This window comes from Cavia porcellus, unplaced genomic scaffold, assembly GCF_034190915.1.
Source record: "Cavia porcellus strain 051 isolate PalLab524CR breed Dunkin Hartley unplaced genomic scaffold, mCavPor4.1 scaffold_4, whole genome shotgun sequence".
In the NCBI taxonomy this organism is placed as follows: domain Eukaryota; kingdom Metazoa; phylum Chordata; class Mammalia; order Rodentia; family Caviidae; genus Cavia; species Cavia porcellus.
The window spans coordinates 99,528,408-99,543,736 of record NW_026947487.1 but is presented as its reverse complement, the minus strand read 5'-3'; the positions used below and the strand labels follow the sequence as shown (position 1 = coordinate 99,543,736).

The 15,329-nt window shown below is 52.2% G+C and overlaps 4 protein-coding genes across 12 annotated transcripts in view; 2 read left to right on the top strand and 2 right to left on the bottom strand.

Moving 5' to 3' along the window:
* Positions 1-3,242, bottom strand: Fbxl8 (F-box and leucine rich repeat protein 8). 2 transcript variants are annotated; one of them, XM_003472033.5, is made up of 3 exons: positions 3,096-3,242; positions 2,109-2,292; positions 1-1,339 (listed from the first exon to the last, which is right to left on the bottom strand). In XM_003472033.5, the coding sequence occupies exons 2-3, from the start codon at positions 2,249-2,251 to the stop codon at positions 367-369; spliced, it is 1,116 nt and encodes a 371-aa protein (XP_003472081.1). In that variant the 5' UTR covers positions 2,252-2,292; positions 3,096-3,242; the 3' UTR covers positions 1-366. The 2 variants fall into 2 exon arrangements, with proteins under 2 accessions (XP_003472081.1, XP_013010281.1); XM_013154827.3 differs by having other exon boundaries at positions 2,109-2,337; positions 3,096-3,205.
* On the top strand, positions 1,076-8,930 carry Tradd (TNFRSF1A associated via death domain). 4 transcript variants are annotated; one of them, XM_013154830.3, is made up of 6 exons: positions 3,301-3,315; positions 6,132-6,218; positions 6,589-6,753; positions 7,550-7,827; positions 7,909-8,101; positions 8,205-8,930. In XM_013154830.3, the coding sequence occupies exons 3-6, from the start codon at positions 6,603-6,605 to the stop codon at positions 8,513-8,515; spliced, it is 933 nt and encodes a 310-aa protein (XP_013010284.1). In that variant the 5' UTR covers positions 3,301-3,315; positions 6,132-6,218; positions 6,589-6,602; the 3' UTR covers positions 8,516-8,930. The 4 variants fall into 4 exon arrangements, with proteins under 4 accessions (XP_023421761.1, XP_005004714.1, XP_013010284.1 ...); XM_023565993.2 differs by lacking the exons at positions 3,301-3,315; positions 6,132-6,218 and adding an exon at positions 1,076-1,253; XM_005004657.4 differs by lacking the exon at positions 6,132-6,218 and having other exon boundaries at positions 3,148-3,315.
* Positions 8,931-9,072: 142 nt separating this feature from the next.
* On the top strand, positions 9,073-13,948 carry B3gnt9 (UDP-GlcNAc:betaGal beta-1,3-N-acetylglucosaminyltransferase 9). Its single transcript, XM_003472034.5, has 2 exons — positions 9,073-11,065; positions 11,305-13,948. Exon 2 carries the CDS (start codon positions 11,400-11,402, stop codon positions 12,615-12,617), a length of 1,218 nt encoding a protein of 405 aa, XP_003472082.2. The 5' UTR covers positions 9,073-11,065; positions 11,305-11,399; the 3' UTR covers positions 12,618-13,948.
* Phaf1 (phagosome assembly factor 1) overlaps positions 13,512-15,329 on the bottom strand; it is a 23,996-nt gene continuing 22,178 nt past the window's right edge. For all 5 annotated transcript variants that reach the window (XM_005004658.4, XM_003472035.5, XM_005004659.4 and 2 more), the window contains exon 17: positions 13,512-14,997. In XM_005004658.4, the coding sequence (XP_005004715.1) occupies positions 14,911-14,997 (87 nt within the window). In that variant the 3' untranslated portion in view covers positions 13,512-14,910. The remainder of the gene's footprint in view (positions 14,998-15,329) is intronic.

Genomic DNA, 15,329 nt, shown 5'->3' with positions numbered 1-15,329 from the left:
AATACTACAAGGTCTGTTTATTTCACACTCACCCCTAAAGCCCCATGGCCCAGCCAACGCCCATGGCCACCTTCCTCCCACGACAGGCTGCAGAACTGGGGCGGAGTGTGCAGAGGAATGGGGTGAAGCCCAAAACCACCACGACAGAGTTGGCATCTGCAGAGGCTGACAGCATGGCATGGACTCGGCATCACAGACTAGATCGGACACCAGCCAGCAGGTCTCAGTCTCAGTCCCAGTGCCCGAGAGGCACAGAAGATAATCGGAATTCCGAAGGGCCTGCAGTTAGTTGGAGAGCACCCAGAAAACTCCTTCCTGCATCTCAGGGACCTCAGCTCTGCAGGGTGGGGATGGGGAGTTGACCAATCACTGCACGAGTGTGGGCAGCCAGGGATGTGGCTCGCGCTTTAGTTTGAGCGTGTAGCTGCGCAGGCGCGGGCAGTGTGCTCGGAAGGCTGCAAGCACTGAGGGTTTCACTACGCAGAAACAGTGTATCTCGTGCAGGCCAGAGCAGCGTGCTGCCAACTCCTGCAGTGCTGCGTCCAGCTTGGGTGAGGCAGAAGCACGCACCTCCAGCACACGCAGGGTCGCAGCGTAGTGGTGTGCGGCGAAGTACACCGAATCAACTGTGTCTCCTGAGAGGTCAAGACGCAATGCAGCCACAGGTACTGCTGGCTGCAGGATACGGGTCACACTCTCGGCAGGCATCACGGGCTCAAGCTCCAGCTCCACTGCCAGCCCTGGGTGGCGGCAGCGTAATGCTGCCCAGGATTCATCGGGCACAGGGGATGCGTGTGCATCATCACGGCACGAGCACCGAAGAGCCAGGAGCTTGAAAGGCGCACGATCCGGCGCAGCTAGCACCTGGAGTACAGAGGCCGATAGACTGGCTAGGTGCAGGCCAAGGGCACGCAGGTGTGGGCAGGCCTCCAGCAGCTCGAGTACTGCGCTGGGCCTCACACTGTCCACCAGTGTATGATTGTCCAAGAAAATGCTTCGCAGCTCTGGGCAGCCACGTGCCACCTGTAGCACCAACTCATCATCCAGTGTGAAGGGCAAGCGCCGCAGGTCAAGGTGGTGCAGCTTGCAGGCGTTCCTGCAGACAGTCTGTACAGCGTCCAGGACGTCGCGGCCCGAGTCAAACAGCGGTTTCTCACCGCAGCACTCCAGGCGCAGGCCTTGAAGCCTTGTGGCATGGCTCGCCAGTGCTGTCAGCAGCTCAGTGGCAGACCTGCGACTTGTCTTCTTTGACGGTTCGTATTTCAGCCGTAGATTGTGAATGTAGTCCAGACAGTTGCACAGATACAGTGGAAACATGCCTTCCTGCTCATAGTCGCAGCTTGGGTTAGAGTGCAGAAAAGGAATTGGGGGAATCTCCACGACAAGGGGACAGGCCTCTACTACCTCTCAGTTTAGATTCCCATTATCCTCCCCCTGCTGGCCCCCAGTATACACATCTCTGTCTAGACCTGGCTGTTGCTCTATGGTAGCTGCTGGTGATGGAGGGAACTCCTATCTTATCCCTTCAGAAGACTTGAATCAACCATACATTGAAACCCTGACACTAACATCTAGTGATATTTTAGGGACTAGCTGGCTCTAAGAAAGTGGGGCAAGGCGAAGCCTCTGGGTTTCCAGGTTTAAATTCCAACAGTGCCACTCCCTTGCTGAATAACCTGTGGGAAGTGATAAAATCTTTCTGCCTCATCTATGCAATGGAGTTAATGCTGCCTGTCACAGGACATTTTTTTTTGGTCTTTTTTTTTGAGACGGGGGTCTCGCTATGCAGTTCAGGCTGGCCTTAAGCTCACTTTGTAGCCCAGGCTGGTCTCGAACTCACAACAATCCTCCTACCTCAGCCTCCCGAGCACTGGGATTACAGACATGAGCCACCACGCCCAGCTTTCACAGGACATTTTTGTGAGGATTAAATGAGTTAATATATGCCAAGCAGTTAGAATAGTTGGTACACATAGTGGGTGGTCAGTAAATGTTAGTACTGTAATTATTTTTTCAATATGGGTGAATTTAATAAGTCTTCCCAAATCCTGGCTCCATAGAACAAGCAGGAGGATGAGCAGGTGGCAAGAGGCAGAATGGCAGCTCACCTGATGGTGGTGTCATACCATACAGCACTACTGGTGGCAGCAGCAGCCCAAGCCTTGCAGACCCTGGCAGCAGTGGCACGGTCCCTGAGGGGCAGGTGGCGAAAGATGAGTGCCAATACCTCCTCTGGCAGTTTTTCTGCCATGTTGTGGCTGGGGGTTTTGCCGCCGCTCCCGCAGATCAGGCCTGGAGAGAGAAGGCATCCTTGGGCTCAGGAAGGGAGCGCTGGAGCTGGGGTGTAAAAATGCTTATGGTCTGTGAGTTGCTATATTTTATGAAGCCTTGTGCAAAATGAAAATACTTGAATACCTGTTTACAACATTAGGAGTTTCAGTTTCACAGGGTTGGGGATGTAGCTCGGAGTAGGCTCTAAACTCAGTCCCAACACCACCAAAAAAATTTCAGGCAGTGACAGCAGAATTTTCGATCAAGTATTCAGCCAAGTGTGGGGCCCCTACCCTGTTGAGCAGGTCTTATTCAGCCTCTTAAAGTCAGCCCTGGGTGCCAAAGGGTGCCTTTTCTGGTTATTTTTCATTTGTTGAACAAGTTCCAGGTGATTCTATAAGTTTCTACTTGAGAAACATTGCTCCAAACCCGCCAGCCAGTAGAGGATCACTACATAGGGTTAATAAGGCGGGAGCCTGGAAAACTTTTGACAGGGACCACGAGCCAGTCAGGAATTGGGAGCGCAGTTTGTGTGTGTCCTGGAATTAGCGCCACATTTGGAGATTTTGGATACCTTCTGCCGGTCTTGTTCCTGGGAGTTGTGGCACCCGGTTTGAGTACCAGGGATTAGCAGCGGTGAGATTATAAAACTGAATCGTCAAGGGTTACAAGAAAATTCTGATCCCCAGGTGGCGCCCTTTAGTTAATCCATTTCTAACGGACGGAAGTCCCAGAGCTCTCACTCTGGGACCCTTAGGTCTCGTAAGAATTTCGAGATCTCAACGTTACCACCCGCCAGCAGTTCTTCCTGCTGTCTCTCTTACCTGCTTAGCGGGCCGGATGAGCTCCGCTCAGAGGCAAAGGATTAGCCACGGAGGCAGAGGAGAGGGCTGGAGCTGCCGGGAGCCGGGAAGGCGGGACATGGGGGCGGACGGGGCGGCTCGGGCTGGGGCACCGCCTTAGCGCCTCGGCGCACACCCGGAAGCGGAGTAGTGGAGCGGAGCCTGGCGGGCTGGGGAGCCTAGGCTCTGCAGAGGTGGCCAGGTCAGTTCAGAGGGAGGGAAGGGGGTCTCCCGGGTGCGGCGGGCGCAGAGATGGATTTTGGCTCCCGGGTGTGGGCATCGTGCGGTTGTCACCCGGAGCTGCCGCGACCAGCTGGTGGTGGCAGCGGCGGCCTATTGAACTGTTTCCGTAGGAGAAAGAGGAGAGGGTACGAAACTGGAGCCTTGCAGGTTCCTTGTGCCAGCTAAGAGCTTTGGAGGGGCTAGTGGGCTATGCAGGTGAGAGAGTGTGAAGGGACTGGGTCTGTGATCGTGATCCCCTTCCCCTCTCAACTCAGGCACATGCAAAAACCTAGCATGAGGGCGCGCTAATGGGATCCCAGGAAGTTCCCCTCCCTCGGTCCAGAGTGGTGCAGCTGAGAGGGGGTGCGTCTGGCTGGGTTGCACCAAGTTGTTGGCTTCCAGTCCGTGGGCCGTGCCTACGGTCTGTTCCGCCCACGCAGCCAGAAGTGTTACCTGGGAACTGTCCTGTGTTAATAGGGCGTCGTGCCTGACTGCCTTCTAGTGATAAGGGCAGTTTTTAGTTTGATACCTATTCCAGTAGCGAAGCTTGGAAGTCTCACCCTGCCCGAGGAGGCGGGGTGGATTCTCAGGGCGTGGGGCTTGGGGCTTCCCAAGGAAGGGTGTTCTGTGGAAGGCCACACAGGAATGATTCCAAAATGGACAATGGCAGAGCCTTCCCCGCCCCACCTCTTCTCTACCTTGTTAACCGACCTCTCGACCTCCAGCCCAGTGTTAGTGGTGTGATGAGACAACCCCTGTCTCCATGTTCGGAAGGCCTGATGGTCCTTCAGTCCCTGCCTCCACCCTTTGGGCTGAGACCACATACGTCAGGTCAAAACTTTCAAGTCAAGAGGGGCTAGGAAGATGTGAAAGAGGAAACATTTCCAGGCTCCCTCATGCCACTTTTCCTGAGCTTATCTTGCCTTCTTGACTGGCTCCTTACTGCTCTCGGTCCTACTTGTCCCCTGGAGTCTCACCTTATATTTGTTTTGTTTTGTTGTTTTTAAAAAAATTTTTTTGTGGTTTTGTTTTGTTTTTGTACCAGGAATGGAATTCAGGACCTCGAGCTTGCCAGGCAGGCCCTGTACTGCTGAGCTATATCCCTGGCTGTTATTTTGTTTTTAAAGAAAGATTTTTTTTTTTTTTAGTACAAAGGAAATGTTCCTATTTTACATAAAGTAGAAAATATTGGGGCTGGGGATTTAGCTCAGCGGTATAAGCGCCTGGCTTGCAAGTGTGTGATCGTGAGTTCGATCCCTGGTACCGATAAAAATGAAAAAGACAAAAAAAAAAAAAAAAAAAAAAAAAAGAAAAGAAAGAAAGAAAGAAAGAAAATATTGCAAAATACAAAAAAAATTAAAAATTGCTCTAGATCCCCATCATGACCAGAGATAAACACAGTACTAGTATTCTGTTAATTTTAAAATGAAGTTTCTGCTGTTTTAGGAAAGTAAAAAAGAATTAATACATTTTCTATGAAGAGATTAGCAGGGAAGTAATACTTCATTTTAAAATTAACAGAATACTAGTACGTGTTTATCTCTGGGCATGATAGGGACCTGGAGCAATTTTTAATTTTTTGTATGTAGCTCAGGTTCCTTACTTCCTCTTCACTATGTGTAGGCTTCTGTTCCTGGCTCCTCCTGGAGCCAGCTGGGGCTACTCCATCTGCCCCATCCAGAGCAAGGGCTCAGTACCCCTATTTCACCATTGTAAATGCCAAAACCAGAAAGTAAAGGAAAATGACTGATGGGGCAGGAGGTGGGATTTTCTGAGAAAAGGCAGAGAAGAGACAGGACATTTTCCCCACTTGCCTCCTCATGGGACAACAGCAGGGTTAATGGAATGTATCCCTGGTTGGGAATTTTGCCTCCTCCTCTAGGGTCAGGGTAGTTAGTTTTGTTTTTGTCTTTTTGAAACATGGTCTCACTGTGAAGTCCAGGGTGGCCTTGAACTCCCAGCAATCTTCCTGCCTCAGCTTTCCAAGTGCTGGGATTTAGGCAGGGGTCACCACACCCGGCATTTAGGGTCAGGTTTTTGAGGGATGGAGACAGGGAACAGAGGAATCTATAAATAGAACAATTTGAGTTGGAAAAGACAAAAGCCCAATTCCAAGGGCTTTATGACAAAGGGGAACGGTTCAGCTCACATAATTGAACAATTTGGAGTTCAGTGATTTCAGGGATAGCCAGATTTGGGGTCAGTGTGGTTAGGAGTACACTTCTCCATCTCTTGGCTCTGTTTCCTTCAGTATCAGTTTCATTCTCAGCCAGGCTCTTTCCAAGCAATATCAGAGATTTATCACTCCTTCTGATTCATCTCCAAGGGAAGGGCAGTCAATGCTGTTAGCACAGCTGAGTGCCAGGCTTGATTCCTACTGGTCCAGCTTGAGCCCTGAATGGAGGCCTCAACTAACCTAGAATGCAGAATGGTGAGCAAAAAATGTACACTGGCAAGGCCTGCTTCACATACACAGACATGGAGCTAGGAGGTGGGATTCACACTCCAATATGTGTACAGGTTAGAAGAGGGAGGAAAGGAGTTCACAGAGGTCTAGGGTTAGTGGAGGGAGTCTGTGTAGGACTAAACTACAAGTTACTTTTTTCCTAAGGGGGGAAAAAAGCAAATAAAGGAATCTAAGGGTGGGGTTGTCCATCTGCAGAGATCAGGGGTCCCAAGTTCAAACTGAAGGTAAGGCCAGGGTCTAGTTGGCTTTGGGCATGGGAAGCATCCAGAATGGTTCTGCAGTCATCCTTGGCTTGAGGAGGAGGCAGAACTTCTCTCTTTTCACTGCAGGGTCTTTCTCTGCTCTTCTGCCACTATGACCCTGGACTTTTTTCTCCCTTAGTACTGGAGATTAAACCCATGGCCTTAAACTGCTAGGTAAGCACTGCACCATTGAGCTATATCCCCAGCTCTTTTTATTTTGATACAGGCTGTCATCAGATTGCCTAGTCTGGCCTTGAACTTGCCATCCTTCTGCCTTAGCCTCCTTAGTGGCTGAGACTACAGGCATGTGCCACTGCACTGGGCAACTGTAGGATTTTTCTAGAAGTCAGTGGAGGAATAATTCTCATTACAAGTCTGGGCAGGGCTGGATGGGGCTTCATGTAGAAATACAGGCTGCCTGTGAAATAGTGAACTAATGCCCCCAGTATGCAAGCTGTCTGGGATTGCTATGAGGGGTGTGTGGGCCACATGGAATTGGACAGCTGTCTCCAAGTCTGGAAGTGATCTGGTTTCCTGTCTGTAGGTCCAAGACACAAGATGGCAGCTGGGTCGAATGGGCATGAAGAGCGGGTGGGTAGTGCATACCTGTTTTTGGAGTCCTCGATAGACAAGGTGGTACTGTCAGATGTCTATGCACATCCTCAGAAAAAGGTGGCAGTATACAGGGCTCTACGGACTGCATTGGCAGGTGCGTGGCTGGTGGTATAGACCAAGCTGGGGCTGAGGGTGGTGAGAAAGATTGGGGGTGGGAAGTAACTGGGATGTGGGGCTTGGGGGAGGGGAGGAAGAGCCCTAGGTGTAGACCTTCTCTGCTTACTGCATGCATGTCCTCAAGTTGACATGTCTACCTGGGTCTGGGTATGACCTACCTATTTCTGCACTAATGTCTCCCTACTGTGTGTGCCCCGTTGCCCACCCTCCTGACCATCCAACTTTTTCCTTTCTAATAATTTCACATTTCTTTCTCCTCCTTCCTCTCTCACTACAGCACTCGTTGCCTGAGGCCCCTCCCCAATACCTACTCTTCTAGGTCCCTTTTACCCCAGGGCAGAAGCCACAGAAGGCTGAAGCCAGTTGGGGGATTCTACTTCAACCTCAGCAATGAGGATCCCTCATCTTCCAGGGGAAAGGGAACCTCACTAGTTGGAGGCTGAAGACCTGAGACCAACCCCCCACCCCCATCTTGACGACCCAGGGCAAAGGTCCTTTTTCTGTGTTGAAAAAGCCCTCATTTTGTCTTATCCTTATTTGAACAAATTAGACTAGGTTATACCCACTCTGTAGTAGGTTCTAGCCTGCTTTCTGCGTTGTTGCTCCTTGCATCCCAGTTTTGTTTCCCAGCTGGGATCTTTGGTTAATCCTGCACCCTAGGCCAGAGGATGGGGACAGGGGTTCAGTTGATCACCGGCTTTGCTCTTCCTTCGGCTGCTTGGAGAACGGCCCCGCTAAGGGACCGCCTGGCATCTGACTGCTCGCCTCCGCAGAGAGCTCCCAGGGCCCCGACGTGCTGCAGATACTGAAGATACACAGAAGCGACCCGCAGCTCATCATGCAACTGCGTTTCTGTGGGCGCCAGTCTTGCGATCGCTTCCTCCGCGCCTACCGCGAGGGCGCGCTGCGCGCCACGCTACAGAGGTGCTTGGCGGCTGCTCTGGCCCAGCCTTCCATGCTACTGCAGCTGGAGCTGCGCGCTGGCGCCGAGCAACTGGATGCTTGGCTGACTGATGAGGAGCACTGTGTGCAAACCATCTTAGCCCAGAAGGTGCAGCTGACTGGGGTCAGGATGGGGTGGGGCGGGGACTCAGCAGCGAGAGCCCTACTGACCGTGCACTCCCTTCTCCAGCCGGACCGGCTCCGGGATGAGGAACTCACCGAGCTGGAGGATGCACTCAGCAGTCTGATGGTGGGCTCTGCAGGCCAGAGTGTCAACACGGGGGTCACTCCTGCCCCCTCGCAGTCCCCAGCCCCCTCTCTATTGGAGGAGAAGCCGCCACCATCGACTGACCAGACCTTTCTGTTCCGCGGTCACCCCGTAGGTGAGGTGCAAATGAAAATGCAGGGTCCCTGAGTTGGGCCAGACTGGGCGGGTACCTACTCTGAGATACCCTGCGCCCACCTGCCTCTCCACTCCCTTTGTAGTGAACCGGCCGCTGAACCTGCAGGACCAACAGACCTTCGCTCGCTCCGTGGGCCTCAAGTGGCGCAGGGTGGGGCGCTCCCTGCAGCGTGGTTGTCGGGCACTGCGGGACCCTGTTCTCGATTCACTGGCCTATGAATATGAGCGAGAGGGGCTGTACGAGCAGGCCTTCCAGCTATTACGGCGCTTCGTGCAGGCCGAGGGTCGCCGTGCCACACTGCAGCGCCTGGTGGAGGCGCTCGAGGAGAATGAGCTCACCAGTCTGGCTGAAGACCTGCTGGGCCTAGTGGATTCCAACAGTGGCCTGGTCTAGGCCAGGTGCCAAGGAAGCACCATCAACCAAGAGTCCAGTCAGGCTTTGGAGCACCTGGATGGATCTAGGGTCTCATCTGCTGCTACTGTTGATGCCTCCCCCTTCCATTCAAGGGACTCTGAGACCACACTTAACACCCCCACTTCACTGAGCAGCAGGGAAAAGTTGACTGGCTAATCAGAGAGATAAGCATCCCCTGAGCCTGCAGGCTGCACCATGGTGAGTCTGCCTGAGTCCGATGGAGACAGTATGGATATCTTCCTTTTGGCTGGACCTCTTCATAGAATGTATTAAACACCTGGAACTTCCATGTCCTAGGTATCAACCCTAGTGCTGTAAAAACTGTGGTGAGCAAGACACACAAATCCTATCTACCCCCAGCTCACATCCATAGTAATAAAGTATTAACACTTTACACAGTGTGTTGTGGGAGTGTGGAGGCCTGTTCCAGTCTGGGGTAGGCCTCGGGAGTGGGAGCTGGCTGTAGTGGGGAGCAGACAAAAGGGCAGTATTCCAGGCACCTCAGCCTGGGGGCAGTGTCTGGAGGAAGGCAAAAGGGAAGGGTGTCAGAAGTATGAATTTAGGTCATGCATGGTGGTGCCATGCCTGTAATTCCAGCACTTGGAAGGCTGAGACAGGAGGATTGTTTTGAGTTTGAGACCAGCCTGGGCTACAAAGTGAGCTTGCTTGAACTGCATAGCAAAACTGTCTCAAAAAGACAAAAGATCAAAAAAAGAAAAAAGTACAAGTTTAGAGTGGCTGAATGGAGGTGGGTGGGTGGGGTTGCCCATTGGTGAGGGATAACATGGGGTATGATGAGCCATTTTACAATTTGTTTTTTATAAGGCCATGAGAAGCCTTTGACGAGTTTGGGGAATTAAGACAGGGAGGTTGATGAGGATGAAGGAAGGGGTAAGGAAGACAAGGCTGGGACACTGGCTGCTGAGGTAGAGGAACAGAACACCAAGAGCTGTTTAGGAAGAAATAACAGCCTGGTGACCTTGGAGAGGAACAAAGAGAGAAGCTGGGGGAGGCCCTGTTTGCTCTGTTCCCAGAGAATGATGATCCTGCAGGGCATCCAGGGGCCCCTAAGAGATGGGTCAGGCTAAAGATTCATTAGTGGATAGGTGGGAGTGGGTGGGGTGGCCCAGAGGTGGCCAAAAGAAACCTACTAGAAAAGGCACATCCCGAAGAGGAATGAAGAAAAGCAGGAGATCTGGAAGACAGGATACTCAATGATGTTATGGAGGCTGCCTTATCAGTCAAGGTTGAGGAACACCCTTTGGTGTTCCTATACCACAGGAGGTAGGAAGTGAGGCAGTGAAAAAAGTCCGAAGACTTATTAGTTTACGAATGGAAAAGTGTAAAGGTTGGGATAAAGAGTTTGCTTTTTAAGGGAGAAGCATACAACCCCAGAAAGAGGATGGTGCTGGGTAGCACCATTTTTTAGCAGCCTGTTCTCAGACTATGGAGTGGGGTAGCTACTCCAGTCTCTATTGCATGGGCCAGGACCCAGGGATCTTGAGTTCAGGATGAAAGAGCTGTGAGCTGGCAACAGAGCTAGGCAAGGACTGAGCCCTTCATCTCTCCAGGGTGCCTCTCCGTGCTCGTGTCACAGCTCAAATCTTTGCCTATGAGATTATAATAAGCCTCCTCAAACTTCAGTGGCACAGGCGAGATGGTTCTTTCCTCCTGTAGGAAGCTATGCTGGGGACCAGAGAACTCAAAAGGATCTGGGCCCCTGGTTGTATATTGCAGGGGACAGATGAAGGGCAAGGAAGCAGAGAGGGAAGAGTTCTGGACTGAATTCCAGAAGACTTCAGGGCTGTACTATATCTCTTGGCAATCATTTAACTCCCTGAGAAGCAGTTTTTCCATCTGGGGACAAGCAACTAGAATTGTTGGCAGGGTTCTTTTAAAGAATTGGATGCGTTGTCTTGCATGCGCACGCATGGTGCGTGCGTGCGTGCGTGTTTGTTTGTGTACTCGGTAAGATGATCCAGGAGTAACAGGTAGCCATGTTTCCCAGAGGCAGTTTATGGCCCCCTGCCTGGTGGGATCAGGGTTGCTGAAGAGAGGTGCTCTGAAAAATGACTCAGGATAGTGGCCAGGTAGATACCTAAGACCCTCTGCCTGTGGCCTAACGATTTGGGACCAGTCAGCTCAAGGACTCTGGTCCCACCCTATCTCCACAGAGACAGCAGTGAAGGGACACAAACGGGATACTTCCTAAGCCTCAGAAAGGTAGATTTGTGGAGTCTGAAAGCATGTGACCAGGCCTTCCCCCGCTCTCAGTCCTCTGCTGAAGCATCCTCTCAGGAATTAATTAATCCCTACTTGGAACTGGTTCCCTCTGCACTGGGGCGGAGCTGAGCTCCAGAGGTCTGGGCACGCACAGCACAGCTGGAGGGTCACGTGGCACAGCTGTGGGCCCCCCTTCCTGCCAACGCAGCATTTGGCTCAAACCCTGTCTATGGCCGCCCTTGGGACACTGTGCTGAGACCTCGAGGCCTCAGCGTCAGGGGGTTGCGCCGCTTCTAAGGGCCTTGAGTGAGTGTCGGGATTCCAGAGACCCAAGCCGGGAGTGGGACGGGTAAAGGTATAACGAACGAACCGACTCAGCCTCAGTGCGGGGAGGCGGGAAGGAGTAGGACCGAGCTCCCGCGTCTCCCTGCCGGGCCTTGGGGTGGGAGTTGGGTACAAAGGGGGAGCTTCTCCAGTGCGAAGGGCCCGAAGGGGGATGAACGTCTAGTAACCTGAAGTGTGGCCTTTTGCCCCCTCCTCTCCAGGAGGGCAGGGCTGGGAGCCCCTGCCCACTCACTGCCTGTCACTCTACCACTTCGGGAGGCCCTTCTAAGGGAGGAAAGGCGCTGGCCACACGGACATGAGGAGGAGGCTGCGTTTACGCGGGGATGCGTCGCTCACACTGCTTCTCGGCGCCGCCCTGGCCCTCCTACTTTACGCCCAGCGCGATGGCTCAGCCCCAACCTCAAGTGCGCCGCAAGAGCCAGGGCGGGTAGCACGGAGGCCAACACTGAGGCCCCGCATGTTCCAGGTACCAGATGTACCAGACGCAGGCGCAGCCCCACCGGCCTATGAAGAGGACACACCCGCACCCCACACGCCTCCTGGTCCATTTGACTTCCGCGGCTACTTGCGTGCCAAGGACCAGCGGCGCTTCCCTCTACTCATTAACCAGCCGCACAAGTGCCGCGGCGATGGCGCACGTGGTGGCCGACCGGACCTGCTCATCGCTGTCAAGTCTGTGGCCGCTGACTTTGAGCGGCGCCAAGCTGTGCGCCAGACGTGGGGCTCTGAGGGTCGCGTGCAGGGGGCGCTCGTGCGCCGAGTGTTCTTGCTGGGCGTGCCCAGGGGCCCAGGCACGGAAGGGGCAGATGCAGAGGGGGCGGCCATGCCTGCGCACTGGCGCGCCCTGCTGCATGCTGAAAGCCGTGCCTATGCAGACATCTTGCTGTGGGCCTTTGACGACACCTTTTTCAACCTAACACTCAAGGAGATTCATTTTCTGGCCTGGGCCTCAGCCTTCTGCCCTGATGTGCACTTTGTTTTTAAGGGCGATGCTGATGTGTTTGTGCACATAGGGAACCTGCTAGAGTTCTTGGCTCCTCGGGATCCAGCGCAGGACTTGCTTGCCGGTGATGTGATTTTGCAGGCACGGCCAATCCGCGTGCGGAGCAGCAAGTACTACATCCCCGAGGCCGTATATGGCCTGCCTGTCTATCCAGCCTATGCAGGCGGTGGTGGCTTTGTTCTTTCTGGAGCTACACTGCGCCGCCTGTCCAGTGCCTGCAAGCAGGTTGAGCTCTTTCCCATTGACGACGTCTTTCTGGGAATGTGCCTGCAGCGCCTTCGGCTTACACCTGAGCCTCACCCAGCTTTCCGCACCTTTGGCATTTCCCAGCCTTCAGCTGCGCCTCATCTGCACACCTTCGACCCTTGCTTCTACCGTGAATTGGTTGTAGTGCACGGGCTCTCTGCTGCTGATATTTGGCTTATGTGGCGCCTGCTGCACGGGCCATATGGGCCGGTCTGTGCACATCCACAGCCTGTTGTTGCAGGCTCCTTCCAATGGGACTCTTAACTACTTACCAGTGGCTGACTTCTGTCACTCAGCCCCAGGGTTCCCAACTCAGATTACTATTGTGTATGTGGCCCTTGTCCAAACTACTGGGTGTCTGCCTCAGGATCCTAAAGATTACTGAGTTTGCCTCCTACTGGCCCACATCAGAAGCAGGTCTAGAATCAGTCATGGTGACTCACTAAGATGGCCAGGGTTGGGCCAGCAGGCCTTAGACCTGTAGATATATTTAGTTTTCCTAGTAGCAAATAGCTATGTATTTTGGTGGGAGCTTAGTTTCAAACCCCTTGGACGATGTAGACACATTCAGGGGAGGCTCATCCTCTTTAAGGTCAGGCCTCAGAGCCAACACAGCCTTAGTAGGCATATGCCACAGCCCAATTTGTTTTTTGGGAGTACTGGGAATTGAACTCAGTACCTCATGCTTGCCAGGCAGGTGCTAAATCAGCTTCCATAGTTCAATTTACTTAAAGAAGACATCACCCCCTCCTCCAAACTGAATTCCAAGCCTTAAATTTAAACCTTTCCACTGTGAGATCTTTCCTGGACCCAACCCTTTCAGGGCCCAGGTCTGACTGGAAGACCAGGGACAGAGTCACAGAGACAACTGTGTCATGGTCCTACTTCTTTATCCCCTTAACACCCTCACTGTTAAGTCAGTATTCTTCTTCTTTTTTTTTTTTTTTTTTTTTTTTTTTTGGTCTTTTTCCTTTTTATCGGTACCAGGGATCGAACTCACGACTGCCTGCTTGCAAGGCAGGCGCTTATGCCGCTGAGCTAAATCCCCAGCCCTAAGTCAGTATTCTAATGCTCCTACGGAGCCCTTTTAAGTCTCCTCCACTATAAATTTTTCCCACATTCTTCAACTACCCCCTTAAGAACCAACACCTCCACAACTTATTTTAATACAAACATCCCGGCAACAGCACATGGCAGGCTGCTGCTGAGGGCATAGGTGCTTTATTGGAGAGAATGTAGGTACGGGATGAGGAAGGTTCCCCCTTCCAAGAGGAGAGGGAACAGTCCTGGCTACCCCTGACAATGAGATATGCAGGGTCTCTGGCCAGACTGTGGTCAAAATGGGAAGACACTCAGTCACAAAGTCATGGGTATGCCACATAAGCCTGGCTATAGGTGCAGGAACCATACAGGCAAGCACCTGAGGCAGGTCCCTTGCACACTCATCATGAACTATACAGAATGAGGCTGTACATGAGTTAATTACAAAAGAGTCATATTTACAAAAATCTGTACACACATTTGAAAAACTCACAAAATTGTCATCTATGTATCACAAGTTGCTAGACCAAAATATTAAAAATGGGATAAAAGTATACATTTTTCTTAATTCTTTTCAAAAGGATTAATATTTTAAAGCATATATATGCTACTTTCCATTAGCAAGACCTATGAAGAGATCAAGCAGCCCAGCATTCCTTGAGCCCCCAGAGGCCACAAGCCATGAAAGGCCCAGCCAGGGGACAGTGGCCAGGGCTGGGGCAGGGAGCTGGCCCACAGTGCAGAACAGAATACTAAAATACAACAAAAGGAAGAAGATGTCTTTGGCTAAAACTTTGGCATTAAATAAAAGAGGCAAACAGAATGGAAACATAAAGCCCTACCAGCAAGGTTGGTTAGAACAGGGGCAAGGCAACCTTGAAAGCTGGCTCCAGAGCAGTGGAAACCAGGCCTGGGCACATACCTGGATGGTAGAAAGCTGTGTTTCACCAGGTAGGTGTGCCTCCTGGGCCTGACAGAGAGCACACACAAAAGGAACAGGAAAGGGCAGGTGGGCCACCTTGATCATAGCCAGCTCAAGTAACTAAAGTAGATGTAGTGCAAATGTTGCAACTGAGTATTATGAACACAATACCTGCTTGCCTTAAGGGTCACATGCCAATGTGAAGCCAAAGGCAAGAGTCTGTCCTCATCCTGGATGCCTGTATCAGCCACAGACAGGGCCCCAAGTTTTCCCAATGTATGTGGGACACGGGTTGACATGTCCTGCCTTCTTCTGTGTTAGTCCAAAACTCCTGGGTCCAGGTATCAAGGCTCAAAGTTTGTGCTTCTCTTTGCAGTCTGTCTTCCCTGCTGGCAGCAGCAGGCTTAGGATGGACAGAGGAATATCTGGGCTCTGTCCCATGGCAGAGCATCCAGCCTGAGCCTGCCTCTGAACATTCCAACAGCCCTTCAACACTGACAAGGTGGCCAGGAAAACCCACAGGGTGGCACTGAGATTCACTGAGAGGATGTCACCCACAGTTCCATGGGTAGAGGGGCACAGGTGGTGATGTCCCTAGGGGAGCTCTGTTGTTCTCAGGTGGGCACCAGGCCTGGGGGGGCCATACAGGGTCACAGAGGCAATGTGGTTGTTCTGCATGATCTGGTGCAAGAAGAGGACAATGGGTCAAGGGGGGAGGGTACAAGAGATGTAGGTGGTTCTTATGTACTAGAGGGTTGAGGTAGCCATACTAGGGTGGAACTTTGCCCAAAAGGTGTGCCTGTTCCTATGGAATACACAGCCTTACCATACCCATTTGTCTAGTCATTCTGGAACTGCTAAGGGCTTGCTGAAGGTGTGGCATCCAGATGGAAAACAGGGGTTACCCATTGTTTTCCCAAGCCATCAAAGCCCCATGAGCCATTTACTCACAATACTTTCAGTCACATGGTTCACAAGGGACTTCAGTATGCCTAAGCTGTGCCCTGTTTATC

Coding starts and splice junctions, on each gene's coding strand:
- Fbxl8 (XM_003472033.5), bottom strand. CDS start 2,251: ATGGCAGAAAAACTGCCAGAGGAGGTATTGGCACTCATCTTTCGCCAC. Junction 1,340..2,108: donor TGGTATGACACCACCATCAG/GTGAGCTGCCAT, acceptor CTCTAACCCAAG/CTGCGACTATGAGCAGGAAG.
- Tradd (XM_023565993.2), top strand. CDS start 6,603: ATGGCAGCTGGGTCGAATGGGCATGAAGAGCGGGTGGGTAGTGCATAC. Junction 6,754..7,549: donor TCTACGGACTGCATTGGCAG/GTGCGTGGCTGG, acceptor TCGCCTCCGCAG/AGAGCTCCCAGGGCCCCGAC. Junction 7,828..7,908: donor AAACCATCTTAGCCCAGAAG/GTGCAGCTGACT, acceptor TCCCTTCTCCAG/CCGGACCGGCTCCGGGATGA.
- B3gnt9 (XM_003472034.5), top strand. CDS start 11,400: ATGAGGAGGAGGCTGCGTTTACGCGGGGATGCGTCGCTCACACTGCTT.